This window comes from Filicampus tigris, chromosome 5, assembly GCF_054856515.1.
Source record: "Filicampus tigris isolate MCC_2025a chromosome 5, RoL_Ftig_1.0, whole genome shotgun sequence".
Taxonomy (NCBI): Eukaryota; Metazoa; Chordata; class Actinopteri; order Syngnathiformes; family Syngnathidae; genus Filicampus; species Filicampus tigris.
This window is the reverse complement of record NC_141221.1, coordinates 15,764,361-15,787,397: the sequence shown is the minus strand read 5'-3', so window position 1 is coordinate 15,787,397 and position 23,037 is coordinate 15,764,361. Positions and strand designations below refer to the sequence as shown.

General features: G+C 43.0%; 1 protein-coding gene across 2 annotated transcripts in view; it reads left to right on the top strand.

Annotated features, from left to right (window-relative positions):
* Window positions 1-1,489: 1,489 nt before the first annotated feature.
* smarca2 (SWI/SNF related BAF chromatin remodeling complex subunit ATPase 2) overlaps window positions 1,490-23,037 on the top strand; it is a 37,551-nt gene continuing 16,003 nt past the window's right edge. The window contains exons 1-20 of one of the 2 annotated variants that reach the window (XM_086030313.1): window positions 1,490-1,657; window positions 3,541-3,805; window positions 3,957-4,086; window positions 4,257-4,652; window positions 4,877-4,978; window positions 7,768-8,020; window positions 8,315-8,441; window positions 8,750-8,923; window positions 9,023-9,196; window positions 9,637-9,807; window positions 9,887-9,940; window positions 10,871-11,001; window positions 11,104-11,161; window positions 11,437-11,513; window positions 11,626-11,773; window positions 14,876-15,039; window positions 16,741-16,807; window positions 16,893-17,003; window positions 21,284-21,526; window positions 21,673-21,786. In XM_086030313.1, the coding sequence (XP_085886439.1) occupies window positions 1,509-1,657; window positions 3,541-3,805; window positions 3,957-4,086; window positions 4,257-4,652; window positions 4,877-4,978; window positions 7,768-8,020; window positions 8,315-8,441; window positions 8,750-8,923; window positions 9,023-9,196; window positions 9,637-9,807; window positions 9,887-9,940; window positions 10,871-11,001; window positions 11,104-11,161; window positions 11,437-11,513; window positions 11,626-11,773; window positions 14,876-15,039; window positions 16,741-16,807; window positions 16,893-17,003; window positions 21,284-21,526; window positions 21,673-21,786 (3,108 nt within the window). In that variant the 5' untranslated portion in view covers window positions 1,490-1,508. Of the gene's footprint in view, window positions 1,658-3,540; window positions 3,806-3,956; window positions 4,087-4,256; window positions 4,653-4,876; window positions 4,979-7,767; window positions 8,021-8,314; window positions 8,442-8,749; window positions 8,924-9,022; window positions 9,197-9,636; window positions 9,811-9,886; window positions 9,941-10,870; window positions 11,002-11,103; window positions 11,162-11,436; window positions 11,514-11,625; window positions 11,774-14,875; window positions 15,040-16,740; window positions 16,808-16,892; window positions 17,004-21,283; window positions 21,527-21,672; window positions 21,787-23,037 lie in introns of both variants that reach the window. The other variant, XM_086030312.1, reaches the window with a different exon arrangement.

Here is a 23,037-nt window from a genome sequence, read left to right as displayed (position 1 = left end):
AAGTCGTAACCAGAAACACCATTTTATGCTTGCCATCAATCCTGGATACGTGCCATCCTTCTAGGAATAAATGATTTAGAAAAATTATCGAATTGCGAGTCTCCCCCCCCCATCAATATTGCAATTGCGATTTTATGTCTTTTTTTATTTCAAGATCTTCTTCTCATGTATTTTTTAACAAACGCAGGCAATACATTAATATGTATTACAATGACCAATGTCAGATTTATTATTAGGGATGCTACAAACGATTATATTTCTAGTTGAATAATCACCCATAGTAGTCGCGATTAGTGAACTAATCGGCTCATATATAAATTGTGGCATATCGTACCAGTAAGCAGCTGCACATATGATAACCTTCATTAGTTTACAGCTTGATTTAAAATAAATAAATAAATAAATAAAATTAACTTTGATGAAACATGATAATAAATGATTATGCAACTTAAATTGCAGGTGATACTGTGCCCTCATTTTTTTTTAGCTGTAAATGTATAGTGGATTTTAATATAGAACCAAAAACTATACACTAGTATGCAGAGGTGCGCTAATAAAACTATGAAACTATTTAGAAATACAAACATACTCTTTTTGGGCACCAAGCCCCTTTTTTAATGTAGAAGGTAGCGAAATCAGTGAAAATAAATAGAATCCTTAAAAATTAGGAGGAACATATACATTTTTAGCATATTCCATAACTTACTATAACGTAGTATATTATACACGTGAGATTGTAGACAAATTTCTCCGCTTATGTACAGTATATGAACACACACAACGACCGAGATGAAGCTTACTTGCAGACAAACCAGCCAACAACATTCCAGCTCCTGATGTCACTCTTTAGGCCAGGGGTCACCAAGTCCGGTCACCTATCCTGCATGTTTTCCATCTCTCCCCGCTGCAACACACCTGATTGAAACGATCAGCTCATCAGCAACCTTTTCAGAAGCCTGATAACGATACAAAACATTTGAAACAGGTGTGTTGCAGCAGGGAGTAATGGAAAACATGCAGGATAGGTGACCTTGAGGACCGGACTTGGTGACCCCTGCTTTAGGCTACCCCTTCTCACACCCAACAAACGGATGCTACAGCTCACTCAGTGGTTAAAACCAGTTTAGTTCTTCACTTCGTTTTTATTTATTTATTTTAAACAAACGTGGTACTGGGAATTGTTGGGCGTTGCTGCCACCTCGTGGTCAATGTAGCGACTTCACACAAGGTGGATAAAACAAGCAGTCCGCGTTACATTTCAAAAGCTTGTTAAAACAATTCAATACTTTTTATACGTCAAACAACATTTTGACCTCAAACCGGTCTTCGTCGCTTTGATATAAACGTCTTTCCGCCATGGTACGCAACAAAGTTATAACATGACAGTAGTTGTACAATACAGTCCAAAACACACACCCAGGAAAGAAAACATGATGATTGACAAGGCTCCGTAGCCAATAGGCAAGAGCGAAAAGGGAGGAAGGCGGAACATCCTGTGGATCCGGCCAATGGGCGACGGCGCCAACGAGCTTAACTTTAAATATGTCAGCAAAACAGCACGGAGGGGGAGTGAACTTGACGACTGCGGTCATATTTTAGAGAAACATTACATTATTTTCATCTTGGTGTCGTGTGCCACTTTCGCTTCTGCCGAGAGGTAAATGATCTCCGCTTGGGGGGCGGGGGCCTTGTCACCGTGTGCGGCGTGTTTTTTTTTAAGCCGCGTTGCGCTGCTCGTATCTGTCAAAACTTTTCTGACGCGGACCGCTCGCTTTGCAAGAGGGAGAGAGAGCGAGAGAGCGTCCACACCACAGAACCAGAACCAGCTAGCACGTTAGCCACCTAGCTTAGCGTTAGCTTAGCCGCACGAACGAGGGGTGTGAGGGGGTGTGTGTCAGGCAGAAAATGACCCAAAAGACTGCAATGGTGGACATGCACTTACATCTTTGACATGTCAGATGTGACTAAGGCGTGCGTAGTTACCTGCAGTCCCGCTCACTGTCCTGACTTTGAACCCACAAGTGACGTTCCGCCATGATGGCAACCGTTTTTTTTGTAAGGGAGAAGCCATGATCCAATCAAGAGTCCGCTGGAAGTGTTACCTTGTCATGAACGGCACAGGAAGCTAAACGCTAACGGTGCTCGCGTTAAATAAGCCATTATTTGGTACGTTGACTACATTGTGTAGTGGTTAACGCTTGGGCAATGAGTATTTTATATAAACGTTGCCACTTGCTGGAATGTGAGACACTTCGCCCTGTTTTAGAGGAATAGAAAAATGCAGTAATCGTAATAATACCGGTATGTAGGTACGTGATAGTAAAAATAACATATTTTTTAGTATCGAGACTGATGTCACTGAAAAGAGTTTGAAAAAAAAGAAAGAAATGTGTGTTTAATTTTGTCAGTACAGTGTGTTGAGAATGAAAGAAGTTATAACATTTTAAAGACTTCAAAATAGCAGGAAAAATGACCCCTTGTTTCAAACATAAAACAGTAGAATATGGCCTTTAATGAGTTTTTTTTTAGAAACGGAATGAAGCGGAGGCCTCACAATTTCGTTAAGTGTGGACGAAATTAAGAAGATACACCACAAGAAAGTGTCCGATTTTACAAGATGAGTAGTCATAATTAAAGCAGCAATCAATGGATGGATAGCCCAAATGGCGAACTCTACTGTGTTTTAACCCTCTCCAAGCACATGTTGCAGATTAGCAACAACTAATTTCTAATCCCTTGATTTATACACATTCACATTATATGAGCCTTTTTTTACTCAGAAATACTACTAAGCTATTACTAAAACTTCATTTGAGCCTGAGAGGGTTAATACATTCAAAATGGAGGGCTTACCTGCTTTTTAATTACCGGTAGTCTAAAATGGTTGGCTGACCTGTGATGTCATGGCTTCAAAATGCATGGTCAAGTCAAGTCAAATTTATTTATATAGCCCTTAATGACAGAAACGTCTCAAAGCGCTTCGCCGTCCACAGTTGACACATATTGACATCCCCAGATGTTAATCCCCAGGAGGGAAAGGAAAAACTTTAAAAAGAAAAAAAAAGGCTATGGCTATGCATTGAGTCAAAATTAAAGGCAACCATTTTAATTCACCCAGAATGGTGTGCTCCTCTTTGTTTGAATGTACTTAAAATGGAGGGCTGATATATATTTCAACTGACTCATGATGAGGTACTAATGTTTTTTATTTGCACAAAATAAGTGTTTGACGGTGGTTTTAAATACCAAATTGGTGTTGAAGTGTGTTTTAAATTACGGCTGCACAATAAAAACAAAAAAAAAAAAAAAAAAAAAAAATTTTTAAATGACATAAATGGAGGGGCTTGCAAGCATTTTAAGTTACCATAAATAGAGGGCACACCTGTGTTTAAATTATCTCAAGATGGACATGTGATTGGTTATTTTATTAAGATTTATTTGATTACTACATTACAAAGTATTACTGTCAGTTCTAACTTATGACTAACCAGTTTGCCAACTGATGCTTCGTGGCACTGAAACCTATTTTATTCCCTGAAGGCGGTCTGCTTACCATCTGGCGTTTCAGTCCATGTCCACCCATTCAGACCCGTCAGGTGGTATGTCCCATCCTGGCCCTTCCCCGGGTGCGGGCCTTTCACCCGGCCCCATCCTGGGCCCCAGCCCCGGACCGGACCCATCGCCCGGCTCCGTTCACAGCATGATGGGTCCCAGCCCCGGTCCTGGAACCCCCAATGCGGCCCACGGCATGCAGGGCCAGGCACAGAGTGACTTCTCGCAAGACATGATGTATTCTATGCACAAGGTAAAAACATGGCACAAATAATTCATTGCATACAGTGTATTCATGAAATAAAATACCCACTTTAGAGGTTCTGCTCTATTATTTGTTGACACCTGAATTGTAGTCTTACATCTACGTTATTGCTCTTGATTTTTTTTTTTTTTTTTGTCAGCCCATGGAGGGAATGAACGACAAGGCCATGGCGGACGCTATGCACTTTGGTCACATGAAAGGCGTGGGCATGAGATCCCTCCACAGTGGCATGGGTCCCCCGCAGAGCCCAATGGACCAGCATAGCCAGGGTACATTTCAACCTTATTTCTTTAATTTATTTTAACCATATTTTCTCCAATAGCGGAGAGTATGGGCCACTATTTGAGGAAGTATGGCATTTCATCTTTAATCTAAAAGCTGTGAGTGCACTGAAAGGCATAAAGCTATCTCTGGTCTTGACCCTTCATTTCTACTTTAGGCTACATGTCCCCTCATCCTTCTCCAATGGGTGTACACGAGCACGCATCCAGCCCCATGTCCGGGGGCGGAGTACCCACGCCGCCCCACATGCCCCCCTCCCAGCCAGGCCCAATGATGCCCATGGACCCGCAAGGTGGAGGGGGCGGCAGTGGCGGCGTCATACCCAACATGTCCGGCATGGGCCAGCAGGGCCGGGGGCCGTCTGCGTTCAGTCAGGCCCAGCTGCAGCAGCTCCGGGCTCAGATCCTGGCCTACAAGGTCTTGGGCCGTGGGCAGCCGCTGCCCGAGAACCTCCAACTGGCCGTGCAGGGCAAGAGGAGCCTACCCACAATGCAGCAGCAGCAGCAGCAGCAGCAACAGGCGGCGAGCGGTAGTCCTTACAACAGAGCTCAAGGTAGGAGGATTTATACCCAGTGATATCATATTTTAACCTTGACTAAAGCATTCTACAGACATGTTACTAAGAAAATAATTAACTCCGTTAATTAAAATAACTATTAATTCCTTTTAAAATGATGATTTCTTATTGCTATTGTTGACAATGATAGTGTTATGTTTAGTTGCTTGAAAATCCGCTATTTTTTTGACCAACATTTGAACATGTGTTCTTGTTCAAAGGAATGCCAATGGCACCTTTGGGTGGAGCCCAGTCCAGCCCCTGCCCCACTCCAGCCGTGCAAAGTCACAATCAAGGCACAGGGCCCAAACCTTGGCCCGATGGTAGGAATTGGAACTATTAATCTAAATACAGTATCAGGGATGGGCGAGTACCGATAACCAGCTATCGTATCGGCCCGATACCGGACTTATTTCAGGTTTTTTGGGTACTTGTGGAGGCTGTCGATACCAGCCACCGATTCTCTAGGCCCAAAAAAAAAAAATAATCTGCCATTGAGTAAATCCTCCTCTGCAGTAGTTGGCACTATACTGTGGCAGTTTGACATATTGGTGAATCGTCAACTGCTTCAGAAAGAAAGGTCTTTGGTCACATTTTTTTGGCATTGTGTTAAATGTTTTTTTTTTTTTATTCCAAAACTACTAGAGGTATCGGTAGAGTGAATACACATACTGCTATTAGCCTGACAAAAATGGGTATTGAACCTCCTTACACAGTATGTACACTCCCCCCAAAACGTATTGGAGCAGTGAGGCCAACCCCTTCATTTGGGTTTTAGCTGCTAAACATCAGATCTACAAGTTGTTTCTGGGTGTTTCTTGAGTTTCTTCAAACTTATTTTGGTCATTTATTTTTTGTCTCCCTGCTTCGTAATTACTTGCTTTTCATAAAGACAGCTCTCTGGTTTTCATGTTGGTTTACACATCTAATGCATAGCAGTGCATTCTAGTAACGTAGGCATTTATTATTTGATTTAACATTTGTGTGGAGAAAAAAAAGACCACAAATAATCGCGTGTTCCAATACTTTTGCTCAAATGAAAATGTTTGGGTTCAGACAAAAGATGATATCAGATGCGTGTGTAAAAAACACGTAACTATACAAAAGCTTGTTCTGTATTAGTCTTTTGACAGCAAGCCCACCCCCGTCTGTAGCAAAAATGAAAAGAAAACACATAAAACAAAAGTTTGCAGTGCAGTGAAGTAGAACCCACCCTGTCATGCCACACATCATAAAAAAAAAAAAAATTGAAGCTGAAGAAACTTCAGTGTTTAGTCTTGCGTCACACTCTTCTATTTCAAAGGGAGCTGAAGTGAATACATTGAAATATATTCTCATTTGACGTCGATTTCCTTTGCTGTCAATGAGCAGACTCAGACTTCCAGTCAGTTTAAGGAACGTCCTCATCTTTGATGGATAGGTTTAAAAGTTTGAAAGTTTCTGCAACACTTACCGTCGATTTCAATGAGCAGTGACGTTGAAACTTTGTGATGTCTCATGTCTCATTTCCCGGTTTTCTTGAACACAGCAGGACATCCATTGCCTTGGAGAATATCTCCAAAAAAAACTCAACATATACCCTGAAAGGAGACATAATCTGCATTTTTCCCACAGTTTAATGGAGCTCCAAGTTACCAAGGATGAAGTCAGTGTCTTTTTTAAATGCTGTTCCTCATTCACTCTGTTAACTGCATTATCTTTTCTCACAGTTGCGACACACACTCTTTTTGTACCATATAAATATATACTGTGTTGCATTGTGAAATGCCAAAAGTTGTCTGACTTCCAACCTGTTGGGATTTCTCCCTCATAATCGACGTGGCAAACTGAGATTTAGCCTCTAATCTTTAAATCTTCTCAAAATCTCTGCCACAGCCATCTACAGAGATCAATTAGTCATTACACCGGTTTAAAAAGCCTGACTTGTATTGACGCCCCATCCACGCTTACTCGTTGAAAAGTGTGCCCCATTTTTCGAACTAAATTGCGTCGGACTATAAGTCGCACCAGGCAAAAAAAAAAAAAAAAAAAAAAAGCATCATGCTCATGAATTGAATACCTCCACACTAGTACTGGTAACAGGACTTGTACACAGCTTTTGAGCAATTGTTGTAGCACTCAAAAGTGAATCAAAACATTTTTGAACCCACCAAGGTTTTCCCCGCTCGAATGAAAAGGATACTTCAAGACTGTCTCTAGTAATAGACTCATCAAATTTAAATTCCTTGCACGAAAACACACCTTCACTTTTCCTGGCGTCCTCACCAAAAGATAATAAAGTCCTCACCTTTTGAATTGAGCTGATGTCACTCCAATGCAATGGAGGGAGACAGCAAATCACTATTTTTGGGTTAAATCCACCCAATAACATCAAACTCTCTCCCATAATGCATTTTTTTATCAGTATCTTCACTCGGGGGTTCAGAAAAAGTCTCTAAAAACATCAAAATACATGCACCGGCTGTCTAATACAAACACGAAAGGCAGTGCTCGACCCCTAAAATCTAAGACTGTTTTGGCCACTGAGAAGCCTGCTTTCGGGCAAAAGTAGACTACAGTTTGAATTGGTCATCAATCAGTCACGGGACATATGTACATACAGACAACCATTGGCACTCGATTTCACACCAGTACCGAGTGGGAGTTGAACCCACTCTGCATGTACGGAGGTCAGGCGAATAAAGCACAATAGCGTCAGTGACTCCTTGAGAAACTCAGCATTGGTTAAGTGTGAAGCATTTGGCTTCCAGCCAACAGCTAATGGAGTAAAATTTCATATTAGTTTTATTCAGGTCTTAAAAAGTCAGAGTATGGATTTTTTTGTTCAATAATGTGACCAAACCCAGGACACATGTGAGCCATGGCGTTTGCCCAACGGCACTTTGATGTGGATTTCATCTGCTTAATTCTTATTCCACGAACACTATATCAGTCGGAATGCCAAGTTTATACTAGTGGCAACACAGAACAAAGAACATTTTTGACTTGAGTTCCAAATAGCACAAACAGGTGAAACTCAAATCCGAAGTCCTGTGTTCACAAGGCACTATGAACAACAATTCCTTGATTCCAAAATATCATTTTGAATGACCTAAAGCTTCCTCTTCTTCAGGCCAAGGCGGTGACAATCAAGCCGGTGCGCCCAAGCACATCCCACCTGTGAGTGGCGGCCGCCCGTCACCCGCACCCCCCCAAGCCGCCTCTATGCCAGCGGGGGCTCTGCCAGGGGGCTCCATGGCCCCTCAACCAGCTGGCCAGCAGGTGTCCCCCATGCTGCAGATGCAGCAGAAGCAGAACCGCGTCACACCTATTCAGAAGCCCCAGGGCCTGGACCCGGTGGGCATCCTACAGGAGAGGGAGTACAGGTAAAAGGACAGCTTTGTAGCCCTAAACCAGGGGTGTCAAACTCCAGTCCTCGGGGGCCGCTCCTCTGCATGTCGTAGAGGTTTCCTCGTCCAACACACCTGATTCAAACGATCGGGATCAGGATCAGGCTGCTGCAGAACTTGCTGATGAGCTGATCATTTGAAACAGGTGTGTTGCAGCAGGGAGGGATGGAAAACAGGCAGGACAGCGGCCCTCGAGGACCGGAGTTTGACACCCCTGCCCTTAACTGATCGTTCGTTTCGATTAATCGCTTTCATAATGATGTCCACCAGGCTGCAGGCTCGGATCGCGCATCGCATCCAAGAACTGGAGAGTCTGCCGGGCTCCCTTCCGCCCGACCTGAGGACCAAGGCCACGGTGGAGCTCAAGGCACTGCGGCTCCTCAACTTCCAGCGGCAGGTTTGGGCATCTTTTTTTTCCTCAGTTGAGCTGGAGAGCATTTTGTATTTGAGTCATATTTATTTTTATATACATTCCCAATACATTAGAACCACCAATGTGGGGCACAATTCATTTAAGTTTGCTAACTAACATTCAAGCGTCCCGGGACGCTGGAATACTATGCCGGGGGATTTACGTCATTACCTGGAAACTTGCCCGGGCAAGTTATACACCGTTAAAAAAACGAGTTCCTGGAGATTTGAATAATGCCCAACATAAAATGTATTGACTTTGGAGATTCTTCTGCCATATGCCTTTCTCCCCAGCTGAGGCAGGACGTGGTGGCATGCATGCGTCGGGACACCACCCTGGAAACGGCCCTCAACTCCAAGGCGTACCGCCGCAGCAAGCGGCAGACACTGCGGGAGGCCCGCATGACCGAGAAGCTGGAGAAGCAGCAGAAGCTGGAGCAGGAGAAGAAGCGCCGGCAGAAGCACCAGGTTGGGAAAAGAAAACTGTTGTGTCAAAATTGAGGCATGAGCTGAATAGCACCAATATGTCAAGCTTTCTGATTATTTTCTTTTTTTTCTTCCCTCCAGGAGTACCTTAACAGTATTCTCCAGCATGCTAAAGACTTCAAGGAGTACCACCGCTCCATGTCGGGGAAAATGCAGAAGCTCACTCGAGCCATCGCCACCTGGCACACCAACACGGAGCGGGAGCAGAAGAAAGAGACTGAGAGGATTGAGAAGGAGAGAATGAGGAGACTTATGGTAACAACCTCGAATCACTGTGATATGTTGGGTTCCAGATTCACTTTTCTTTTTTTTAAAAAAAATTTTTTTTTTACTAGGAGCACAGTGGCCCCTAACATGACAGTTTTGGGGCGCAAGTAGAAAATTGAAGGGTGCACACTTTGAAACGATTTTGACTCATTTTCACTGTACTGATAATTGGTTTGAAGTGTGGAGTCAAAGTTTGACAACAACAAATAAATTAATAATAATGATAATAATTTAAAAAAATAACGTTTGCACATGCGCTTTTTGGGACGACATTATGAGGAGGCCTGGGCTCCCCCTCTGGAGGTCTTGGTTTATGAAATACGCAAAACTGTCTGAAAATATTGTGAGACTTTCATTTGGGAAAGAAATAATATTACAAGCATCTCCTGGAGCAATTGATAACGGCGCTCCTTCCGTTCATATTCCAGGCGGAGGACGAGGAGGGCTATCGAAAACTGATCGACCAGAAGAAGGACAAGCGATTGGCGTACCTGCTGCAGCAGACAGACGAGTACGTGGCCAACCTCACCACACTGGTGTACGAGCACAAAGCGGCACAGGCGGCAAAGGAGAAAAAACGACGGAAGAAGAAGAAGAAGGCAGTATGCAACGATCAGAGACTTCAAAATGATGACTATTGTGACCCAAAACGATGACATGACTGTGCTCTATGTCTAGAAAGTTGACGGCGAAGGCGGCGAAGGCACCAGTGCCATCGGACCTGATGGAGAGGTAAACCAGCGGGTGTTCCATCTTTTCAAACACAACATTATTTAAACTTGCCTATAGCCGCTCTTTCCACTTACAAAGCTGCTCTGAATATATTTTTTTTAAGCAAAGCTGCTTTAACCCTCTCTTTTTTTATCTTTTTTTTTTTTTTTTTAAAGCATTGCGTTATCTATTTATCCCGAACTTGTTTCCTCACCGCTTGCCTGCCTCATACGTGTGCACTTTCTTTACTCATGTAGTGGCTCTGAGAAAAAAAACAACAAAAAAAAAACGCTTTGACCGGCTAAACAGCTTCAACGGCCAATTTTCTCGCTGCTTTCTTGCACATTATCTGTTTTCCCTGCACTATCTTTCTCTGGCTCACACAAGCCAACTCGCAAAGCTACTTTAAATTCAAAAGTGATTTAAGAGTATTATGTGTTTCTTTCGGCCTGGAATAACTTTGTCTTCTTCATGGGCCAGTTCACTAAGCGGCGCTTTTTTAATGCGGTTGTTTATCTTAAATTTCGTCTGCTGAGACCCAGCAGCTCATGATAACACGTTTAGGACAAGGATTTAGTATTTGTGTACAGTGTAAATGGAGAACCAGCGAGGCAAGGTTGAAGAAATTACTTAATTCAAATTGTAGGCCAGATAAAAACGTTGGTCATTGTCTGAATAATATTGTCATTGTACAGGGGAACCTTTTTTTTTTTAATCAAGTTCCTTCCTACCTCTGTGCATTATCTGTTTTTATTGCGGGCAGTCGTGAAAGCGGCAAATCGATCGATGGTTGCTAATGCGCATTTCAATTAGCACTTAATCATCATGTTGGATTGATTTTCCCGGGTTGTCCGGCGGAACACAGGTAGAGTGTCCTTTAGCTCGCTACGGAAATGGAAATAAGACATACGTAAATGACATAACGTGTTCCTCCTTGCGGTGCGCTTGCAGCCCATGGACGAGAGCAGCCAGATGAGTGAGCTGCCCGTGAAGGTCATCCAGACGGAGACGGGCAAAGTTTTGCAGGGTACTGACGCACCCAAATCAAGTCAGCTGGAGGCCTGGCTCGAGATGAACCCCGGGTGAGGAGACTCGCGGTGCTTTTGGATTTAGTTTCTGGGTCTCTCTGCTCATTAATACACTGCGTTAACCGTTGAAGTGATAGCTTGTCGTACTTACCACAGGTACGAAGTTGCGCCAAGGTCGGACAGCGAGGAGAGTGGATCCGAGTTTGAGGAGGAGGTCAGTGAGTCATAAATGTCTCTTGCAATGCAATAGTTATGTAAGGCACATATCTTGGGTTAGAAAAATGTTGCGGCACACCATCAAACAAAAACCCTAGCCCGAAAGGATTCTCAGAATCCTGTATAGTACAACTCCACACTTCTAATCCACTAGGGGGCTGTAGCCGTACACATTTCAGAGATGCTCCCTCTTAATGCTGTACTCTACATCAGAACTACTTCTTGTAATACATACACACTCATTGGTCCTTGAAATGTATTTTATGTCACAAGGAAGAAGAAGAGGCGGCTAAGGGTGAAAGTGACAAGACCATAGAAGATCACCTCGGAGAGGCCAAGCACATTATCGAGTATTGTATTCCTGTTCTTCCTTTTTTAACAAGCAGCAAATAATAATGGAATGGAGGATGTGAGTCTGATGTTGGCACACACACACACACACACACACACACACATGTTCAGGTCAGCCAAGCAGGACGTGGACGATGAATACAGCGTGCCGACAGACGAGGCCAGCCTGCAGTCTTACTACGGCGTGGCCCACGCCGTCATCGAGAGGGTAGAGAAGCAGTCGTCTCTTCTGATTAACGGCTCGCTCAAACACTACCAGGTACATGCGGGCAGTGCAAATGTTTCTCTGTGAACCCGCAACCAGATGACATGGCAACTCTGAAAACTGAGCTTTTTTCACTCTAAATTTTGAGGGCGATTTGGCCAAGACCAAACTGGGGGGTGGGGCTTGAGGGTTTCTCCAACTCAGACTGGGAGTCTATAAACGGTATTTTGGTGGGCCACAAAATAATTTACAATAATTTCATTTGTATCATTTGATAAATTGCATCCATAGACACGGGGCCCCTCGTGGCCATAAAACAAACACCGCCCTATCCTATCTTTGATTTTCTGCAGCCAACAGAGCACTTATTAAATTAAAATGTACCCGGTAATTATTTTCCACAGTCAGCAGAAGGTGGCTCCACTTCAAGTCCCTGGAAATTCATAGACTTGTTTCTCAATAAATTGCACTTAGTTGTGGAGGTATTGCGTTTTTCAAGACTTGCAAGAGTCCACCCTACCTCACTTGCAAAGAACCTGAGCAAAAGCTTTAGGTGGCTAACGGTATGTTCGACGAATAACATTGCTAAAGGTTGGAAAATGGCCTTACGGTACTTGTGCTTGGTCTGGAGGGGGTGGGGTGGGTGAAGTGGATGGCCAGCATTCAGATGCATGAGAAAAATGTTTCTAAATGCTGTTAGTACTTTTTCAGCTTTCTTCCTCCTATAGTTCTTCCTATTCCCTTGGGTTTGCTGGGACTCACAGCCACATGTGCAACTGACCAAATTTTTGTGAACAAATACATGCGCTCACGCTGAACGTCAACCTCTAAATTCTATACGCTGAATGTCATGCTCTAAATTATATACTGATATTAAAAGTTTACCGGCGCTTCAACCGGAGCACGTTTTATCTCGCTGTTGCTTTGGCATTTTATTTTCAAAGTTATTCAAGCACGACCCAGTAATGAAGGCTGCGATCCGACGTGATGTGCGGCCCCTCCGAGACAATGAGAAGATAGTGGGGGATGCTTGACGGCGAGGTGGTACGGGGGCTGGATTCCGATCATCAAAAGGGCACAGCGCAATGTCAGCTCACAGAGAGACCGTCGACCAATTAAAGAGCACACGCCGCTCCACATCTTGACAGCTAACATCATCGCAGAAGAAAAATTAATAAAACACAACGGCAATGATCCAATTGGAACATTTTATGCATTTTAGGCTACTCATCCAATTATCGTGAGGTTGAAAAATATTATTTCCCAGAGGGGCTTCCTCCATACCGTATCTAAGTGAACGTGGAGCTTGCCATAAATCACAAGTGTCTGTGTGAGAAAACAGACTCTAAAAAAAAAAACAGGGATGCACCTGAATCTATAATGATGTCTGGGTGTCCTATTAAACCCACTGAAAGACTTGCCAACCAAGTACTTGGACACAGCTTGTAAACCTTCCGGGCTCTTTTTCATTTCTGTCCACCTCGCTATGGCATTTTAGCTTTGTTAATTCAAATGTTGTCAAAAGTCCCCAAGGATGTTTATTTTTGTCTGATTTTGTTATTTCCAACTTCAGCTCTTTAATTATATAAATAATAGATTGTTTCTCTCAAATTGTTTTAATTCCTTGTTTTTTGCTGGATTGACTCATACAGTTTGAGTAATAATTGGTTTCATTCCCAACTGGAAAATGTTTTTTTTTTTTCAGTTTTTCTTCAACCCTGCCAAATTTGAAAAAAAAATCACCAAGTATATAAAATGAGTCTTCAAATCTGTGACAGATCAAGCCCTTGTGTCCGCTCTCAAATGCTATGGAAATGTCCACTGCATGCCCTGAAAACCACGCCCTGCTCATCTGTCATCTTTCAGTCAAGTGACGCTGCTTTTGTCTAGCAGCTTTCTAATGCCAACAAATCCCCAACATGTTTGAGCCACCAAAGCCAGAATCCAATTCTGCACCAGAAGTCACTGACCTACCTGAGAATCAACCTTGTTCATCTTGCTCTGCAGCACAATTACCAAACTTACGTTTGAGTTTTTGCTGATACATATCATTCGCTCTACTCTGGACTCTCATTTAAAAAACTGAATGGTAGAATATTTTTTATGAGAAGATTTAAGAGAAGCTTCCCAGAAATATCTGCTGTAAATTTGAACCTGCATGAGGTTTACGTCATTATATACATAAACTTGAATGGCTAAATCTTTGAGACAAAATTATGCTGCTGGCAAGATCCACCTGGAATCCAGGGGCTGCAAGAGGGCACACAGATGGAGGAAGGCGGGGCACGCAGCAGTGGCGTTGAACTTGAAAGCAACACATCTGGCATTGGACTGGACTAGGAGATGATCATCATCCATTTTGCTTTGCGTTTTTTGTTGTCAACTTTAGTGTTGTCAACTGTATTTACCTTAATCTATCCACACGGCTGACATGGCTCCTACTCCACCTGCCCATACATGTATATATATCAGGCTGGTTAAGTGGTATCAGTGTTGTAGTATCGGAATAATTTTATAAATATCAGTCCAGACCTACAGTACACTGACACCAACAATGTCGGTAATGGTTCGTCCCGACTTGAAACTCATCTTATTTAACGCAGTCTGGAAAACCCTAATTGGAAACCTCAACTCTGGCTTGAGACCCTACTTCGAAACCCTAACCCTGTGGACAATCACCGTACACGCAAACCTCCTTCTTGGAGTTTTCAGTAATCATGTTCTGCTGTCGTTAATGAGGTCTAGTGAGATACACTGTCCTCTCTTAAGACCCTTTTTTTTGGTTTGGTTTTGTTAGCAATTTTGAAGGCTTTGACGGAACCCCTGCAAATCCTCTGAGCCTCACATGTGTTTCCAGCAAATGGGCTTTTTGTGGTTGATGTATTTTCTCCAGCTGTTATATGCTAAGCAGCTTTATTTATTCAGTATGTACGAGTTAGTCATCTGGGAAGGGAGCAGTTTTGCTCTAATTTGCTATTCCGATGGCCACGCCTCCACTTTGCTATTTTTCCTCTATTTGATATTTCTCCCCTTAAAGGCAGTTATCTCTTTCATGTTCAGCATGTCCTCCAAACAAACACACTTTGGTGTTGTCATTTGTGTACTAGGGAGCGTTATTAACAAGGACATCACACTTCTCTTGCATCTCATGTTCAGATTCAAGGCCTGGAGTGGATGGTGTCCCTGTACAACAACAACTTAAATGGCATCCTGGCTGACGAGATGGGCCTGGGCAAGACCATCCAAACCATCGCCCTCATCACGTACCTGATGGAGCACAAGAGGCTCAATGGACCCTATCTCATCATCGTGCCGCTCTCGTCAGTACTCACCCACCTGTTTTTTGCCCAAAAGGCTTTTCTCAAGTGATTGATGCGGAGGGCGTTTCTCACACTTGGCAGTACAGCACTGAAGCCCTAAACTCTGTCTTGAAAAAAACGAGTTTGAAATGCTAACTTGAAACCCAAACCTTAACTTGAAAACTAACCCCTTGTTTCAACTACTAACTCAGGCTTGACACCATAATAACTCTACTTTGAAATCCCAAACCAGCCATAAAAATCCAAATTTGATACCCTACCCCTGCCTTGAAACCTGAAATTGGAACCCTTCTCTCTCTCTCTCTCTCTCTCTCTCTCTCTCTCTCTCTCCCTCTCCCTCTCCCTCTCCCTCTCTCTCTCTCTCTCTCTCTCTCTCTCTCTCCCCCTCTCCCTCTCTCTCTCTCTCTCCCCCTCTCCCTCTCTCTCTCTCTCTCCCCCTCTCCCTCTCCCTCTCCCTCTCTCCTTCTCTCTCTCCCCCCTCCCTCTCCCTCAGATAAGCGGCGGTAGCGTGATGAATGAGTTGATATTTTTAAAGGAACAAAGCGCTAAATTGGTATTCAACGCGCCAAACCAAACGCGGCTGCCGAATTACCAATACTCCATTTCAAGTGAGGCGGTGCAAAACTTTGCAAGATTAAAACACACAAACAAGCTCCTCAGTCTTTCATTGGCCTTAAAGCGGAAGTCAACACAAATATATTTTTCTTAAGAATAGGTTCTATGCTGACTCACTAGTTGAAACACAGCATTCTGATTAATATTGTGTTTGTGGAATATGAGTTAAGCAACAAAATCCACCCGTTATTAGCCATCTCTCAGATAACAACCAATCATAGCTCAGCATCACAAAACAGGTGAACCGTGATTGGTCGTTATCTGAGCCCTGAGGAGAGTGTGTGATGTCATTTTCAGTCGACAGAAGTGACAAAATGGCCGCTCCCTGAGATGGCTAAAAACATATTCTTGAAAAAAATATGTTTGGGTTGACTTCCGCTTTAACTAATATTTCATATTAATCGTATTGCCTTGTTTCAACTAGTGGGCCTTCATAGAACATATACTTGAAAAAAATGTTTGGGTTGACTTCCCCTTAACGAAACCATCAATTTATCTCTCACTGTTTTTGCCCACCATTAATCCCTTCAATCCTTAGACGGCACTCCAGCCCAAGCAATGTGCTGATTTGGCTGCACGCCTCAGCCTAATTACCATACAAATATGAATTTCACACTGGAGCTTTCTTATGCTCACATACTATGTAACTCTTTGATGTTCACGTAGTCATTCCACTTTGTTAGCCTGTTTACGAAATGCTCATGTTGACTAAGAGTAAATAAGAGACGCCAACGTTTGCTATGTTCACTTCCGTTTTTATTTGTTTAGCTTCTTTGCTACTGTACATCATTCTGCCTGCTTTTTTGTCTCAAGCTTACTTTTCACTTCAATTGGATGGTATTTCTCTAGGGTGTGCGGACAGCAGAAGACCACGCCATCTTCCGTAATTACTATTTAGGCAGATTAAAGCTAAGATGTAATCTTTTAATATGAAATGGACGAATTGCACTCTTTCTCCTTTGGTGACCACAGATAGCCAATTTTGAACACCTTCCAAAAGTCTCTGATACCATGCAATAATTTGACTCACTTCAGGGTGGAAATTGCTTGCATCTCTGTAATGTTCATCGATTTTCTGGCATTCAGGACTTTATCCAATTGGATCTACGAGCTTGACAAGTGGGCCCCGTCCGTGGTCAAAATTGCTTACAAGGTAAAAAATTGAAAACATAAAAATCGAAATCATTATTTGCAACCCCCCCCAATAAAATAAAATCTTTACCTTTCTTCTCCAAAAGGGTACCCCCGGCCTGCGCCGGGGACTGGTGCCGCAGCTCCGCAGCGGCAAGTTCAACGTTTTGCTGACCACCTACGAGTACATCATCAAGGACAAGCACATACTGGCCAAGGTGAGACGAAATGTTCTCTTTGAACCCCACCTTAGCTTGTACACTTTTTAGGGATTTCCAAGCAGTTATTCAAGATTCAACAGGTTTTATTGTCAGTGCCGATGTAAATGTTTGTGAAAGGAAATGGTGAATTAGTGGTATTCATTTTCTCCGGGAGTTATTACTGTATAGTAAATCATCGCTGTCATGTGAAAAGCACTTATCTCCATTTTTTTTCCATTTTCTTATTTTTACCTGAATCATGTTTCCGCATTACAGAAATCACTGAAAAAGTTTCCAAAATTGGAGATAAGTGTTTTTCGCAGGACAGCGACGAAATGTAACCAGTGACAGAGCCCCACCGCAAATATCGAAAAACCGCCATTATTTGACATCTCTACTCAAAGTGTTTATAATTGCCTATTTCAGTTTTCCAATTTTTTTCCATGACCCAGTGACGCTTAAGTCACCTCTGGCCCACTTTATAAGAATCACATGCCTTTGCTATGTAGCTATCCGGCACATTTGCTGGTTAATTACTTATAATTACTTGGCCCATATCTACCACTACAGTGTGCTGTTAGCTAACTAGCTACACGCCAAAATGTATTTTCCCTTGATGCCACACTTTACAGAACAACTCGACCTAGTTATTTACATTCCGAAGTTTATGTTATTCAGGCAACTGCAATATGTCGGAATGCAAAGCATTGTGGGCATATAATTAGCTGGAAGGATGTGCTTAATTGTCTATCATGCAGCATTAGCCACAAGCTGAATGAATACTGCTGCTGCTGCTGCGTTTAATAAATTGTTGACATTCTCTGAAGTGTCTTTGTTTCTGTATGTGGACACACTTCAACACGTCTTCGGTGTCACATCTGAGGAGCTTCCTGTTAGCTCGCAAGCTAGCTGGTGGCTAGTGCCTCTCGTCGCGCTGCGGGAAGCCCCACAGCGACCCGGTGGGATATATTGATTGATTTTTTCATAATTTTTAAGCTTTCGAACTTCAGAGGCATATTTCCTTTAACTGGAGCATTGGACATGAGAGGTTGATGACTGTTAACTACAAGAGTTAAAGACAAAAAGTCATTTAGAACAAACTTTGTCTGTTCGAAGCACTGTTTGGTCCCTTGCAAGCAAATGGGACGTGGGAGATTATTAGAGTCAGTCACTCAAAGCACATATTGGAGTCAGTCACTCAAAGGACATATGGCGCGGTGCAACTATTTCTTTCTCAAACTCCGAGAGGCAAGGTGCGAGCTCAACAAGATGGCACTGTAAGTGCCGTCATTGATTTATCGACCGGCGCACCACACTCCAAAATGAACGCAGGCCTCCTTAGCCTCTTTACGAGAGATGGCTCAGCCAACGTCGGCGGCGCTTTCTAGACGGCTTTGTCAATACTCTCTTCTGAAATGTGTCGTGTTTGTTAAATGCCAAAAAGGAGTCCAAAAGTTTTTTTTTTTTTTTTTTTTTTTGGTGCAGGAAGGTTGTTGATAATGGTATAATCGTAAAGCACTACGCCATCACACCAACCTTGAAATGATGCAGCACTGTATTGACTTTTTATCTCATACTTGCTTTGCTGTAAACATTTTAACTCGTCCAAAAAAAAAAAAAAGTTTCACTTTGGTAATGTACTTCTGGAGAGTTATGAACTTTATTGCTGTCCTCCCATAAAATTAGTTACTACTTATTTTTCAGTGCATTTTTTCCCCAAAAGTGTGTGCTCCCTCATTTTAAAGTTAAAGCATGTCTTACTTGAGACATTGCCACCGCATAGTTGCCTTTTACACCGAACTCAGCAAAGATGGGACACTGAAGTTGAGAGGCTAATGGTCATAGATGTGTGGTCCTGCCAACAACATTAAAAAAAAAATCTGAATTTTGCATAATGTACCTGCTTTTCAATTTGGGTTAATATTGATGCTAACGTTCAAATCCTCTGTTAAAAACGTTCAAATCCATGTTAATACGGATACAGTGTTATGCAGCAGTGTACTTACAGCAATTTTATAGGCACATTATACTGTTTATAGTCACGGTGGAGAGTTGGGGTGGTGGGAACAATTTTCTTCTTCCTAGAGGGGGGTGTAACAGAAAATGACTTCCAAGCATTATGTTGAGGTGAAGTACTAGAAAAGCCAAATGGTGTTTCCACACTTAGGTTAGAATCCTGCCACCAGCATTAGAATCCTGCCACCAGCAGTGTAAGTGCTTTCCGTAGCTTTGCATCACACCTTCAATTTGCGCTAGAATTGCTTTTAACTAGGGGTGGGCGATATGGACCCCCCCCAAAAAAATCTCTATTTTTGAAAAAAAACTCGATAATTTGACGATGTTCTACAAAAAATATTTTTAAATCTGCACTTGATTAACAGACCAATTATGGATAGACAGCGTTTGTGAACAGCATCACTTTGAAATTGCTAAGTACAGCTTCTGCAAAACATAATGATATTCGACGGCAATATTTAACAATGAATAACAAAAAATTATGTATAGACTTACATTGGGCGGCACGGTGGTCGACTGGTTAGCACGTCCGCCTCACAGTTCAGAGGTCGTGGGTTCGATCCCGGCTCCGGCCTCCCTGTGTGGAGTTTGCATGTTCTCCCCGTGCCTGCGTGGGTTTTCTCCGGGCACTCCGGTTTCCTCCCACATTCCAAAAACATGCATGGTAAGTTGATTGGATACTCTAAATTGCCCCTAGGTGTGATTGTGAGTGCGGATGTTTGTCTCTGTGTGCCCTGCGATTGGCTGGCAACCAGTTCAGGGTGTCCCCCGCCTACTGCCCAAAGACAGCTGGGATAGGCTCCAGCACGCCCCGCGACCCTTGTGAGGAGAAGCGGTACAGATAATGGATGGATGGATAGACTTACATTGATTTTTGGGAATATTTGTCATTTAAATATCTCTGCACATTGATTTTTGGGAATAGTTGTCATTCAAATATCTCTGCTGTAATTCCCTAATGATGTGACATTTTGAGCTGCAGTAAGGACTGGAATACCACTGCCAACTAATAGAGCAATCAGAATGAGAAAAAGGTGTTAACCACAGCAATCACAATGGGAAATAGATGTATTTGATATGTGACGTGTGACGGAAGTGTCACCCACCGAGGGGGAAAAAAAAAAAGACGTCATCATGACAACACCCATTCTCATACATTGGCCACCGTATTCAGAATAAAGTTGAATGACAACACTGCAATTTACCGAAAAGTGCATTTTCCCACTCATTCATCGCTGTGATATGTAAACTTGTGACTATATTCATGTTTGGGTGCATCCTGGCGTCACATTAACAAGCCGCCGTAGTTTGTGCAACATGCCTCGGGAATACAGGCTAGTTATGAATGATGCAGACTAAAAGCGTGTGCCGGTAAACTGAATGTTAACCAATCATCCGGGATGTCACGTTTGACTTGCTCGCTAAAGTACTGAGTGTGTGTGTGTGTGTGCGTGCGTTTATATTAGTTGGTTCAACTCGGTGTGTGTGTTTAAGCTTTTGTTTAGCGTGCTTGCGCGGTCGCCAAGTTTTCCTCGTAATCCATATGGCCCGTGGTGCAACAGAATTGCTCTTCACGGTGACCGTTTTGGCACATCTTACAATGTTATTCCCTCCGACGTCAGTCTTGTCAACTCCAAAACATTTACAGAATACGGACGACGTGGACTCGCGCCTCGCTATGAATCCCCGCTCGACACTTCATACATATTTGAAACAGCTCGGCTGCAGTGCGGACAGAGTCACGTGACCGGGTCCTGCCCGCTGATTCGGCGAATGATTACCACTTCCTCCTCTTCTGCCGTCAATGCACACTGATTTTCAGTATTTCCTCGTACTTTGCGGCCGTCGGCTGACTCGCTTTTAGAGGCAGTAATAATACACGATAATATAAAATTACACATCGTGAACGCAAGATTGACGATGATATCGATAACGATATATATCGCCTAACCCTACTTCTAACTATAGTATAAACATAGGATCTAGTAACTGGTTGTTGTAGCCGAGTGGTTAAGGTGATGGACTACAAACCCATTGGGCTTTCCCCATGCAACTTTGAATCCTGCTAAAAAAAAAAAAATCGTAACATTGCATCAGATTCAATGTGGGCTCACATTGATTCTAATGTTAGCTTGTAGGAAGAAGAGCACAGGTTGTTAAGGCGATGGACGAGAATGCCGTGGAAGTTTGATCAAGATGTTTTGAATTCCATCGTTTTTCTCCGGCTTCCATTATTTTATTGCGATTTGTTGCCATATGACTGACTTGAGTCCCCTTTCCAGATCCGTTGGAAGTACATGATCGTGGATGAGGGCCACCGCATGAAGAACCACCACTGCAAACTGACACAGGTGCTGAACACGCACTACGTGGCGCCACGCCGCCTGCTGCTCACCGGCACGCCACTGCAGAACAAGCTGCCCGAGCTCTGGGCGCTGCTGAACTTCCTGCTGCCCACCATCTTCAAGAGCTGCAGCACCTTCGAGCAGTGGTTCAACGCCCCTTTCGCGATGACGGGCGAGAGAGTACGCACCTACAATTTGTGTCAATCATTTCTCCCTTGGTGTCTTGGATCTGGCTGCCCCCGCCAGGCCCCGTGTGCCATTGCGGTAGCCAGGTCATTCTTTGATAGCTCATATGGAAAAGATCAAATTGACAACATTTTGTTCAGGTGGACCTCAACGAGGAGGAGACCATCTTGATTATTCGGCGTCTGCACAAGGTTCTTCGCCCCTTTTTGCTGCGCCGCCTGAAGAAGGAGGTGGAGTCTCAGCTGCCAGAGAAGGTGAGAAGGTTCACGTTTGCTAATTGATTTTACCGCAGTGGTTTTCACAGTGTCAGTAATCAGGCCCACGCAGTCAGCTGATTTTAGCAACAATAGAAAGTCGTCACAAGTTTGAGTAGCATATCACACTGGGGTCTAAGACACAAAAAAAACACATCTTGTTAGCAGACCAAAAATAATCTGTATTGTTTTCAAGAATGTGCACCTCCCTTTGAGTTATTCAAGGCATATGCATGAGGCATTTTTTCCATTCTGAGGACTGGAAAAGTTTTTTCTAAATGTGAGCCGTCGTTCGTCCAATTTTCTGCGTTGACTTGACAAGCGCGGACCAGCGATTCGAGTGCCGTATGGTGGCAGTGATCTCACTTAACAATAAGCAGCAGTTTGGCAAACAGTGAACAATTAATCAAAAAAGAGGCTTCAAGTTGTTTAATGCCACTCCCAGTTGACGTTTACTGTCAAATGAAACAACAGAAAGAGAATTACACTTTGTGTATTGAAAAATAGCTAAACAACTGCTTAAAACGGAAGTCAACCCAAACTTTTTTTTTTTTCTTCAATATGTTCCCAGCAGGCCCACTAGTTGAAAAACAGCATTCTGATTAATTTTGCATTTGTGGAATATAAATTAAGCAGCAAAATGCACTCGTTTTTAGCCATTTTGTCTTCTGTCGACTGAAAATGACATGCTCACAACGACCAATCACGACTGACCTGTTTTCTGAATCCAAGCCGTGATCGGTCGTTGTGAGCAGTTGTGATGTCATTTTCAGTTGACAGAAGACAAAATGGCCGCCCCCGGAGATGGCTGAAAACGAATGGATTAACACTCGTTCCACAAACACAATATTTATCAGAATGGCCCGTTTCAACTAGTGGGCTTGCATAGAACATATTCTTGAAAAAAAAATGTTTGCGTTGACTTCCGCTTCAAAGAAAGGCCCATTAGCCAAATGCTAATGTTTATTAGTATCTATCTTGCGTGCTTCAATACTTTAAGGAATTCATTGAACACAATTGGTTCAGCAACATGTAGACAGACAATCTAACAGTACGCACAGTCATATATTCTTCATCCACTGCACTGAGTGTCGTACTGATGATTTGAGATAGACGTAATTTTATGAATTCCCCTTGAGTTAGTTTTTTTTTTTTCACTATCTCAGTGGGGGTCTGACACCAAAATAATTCATTAACGAAACGAAGTTTTGAAAAATGTGTTTGCCCTATTTTTCTCATGATCCTGCGGCT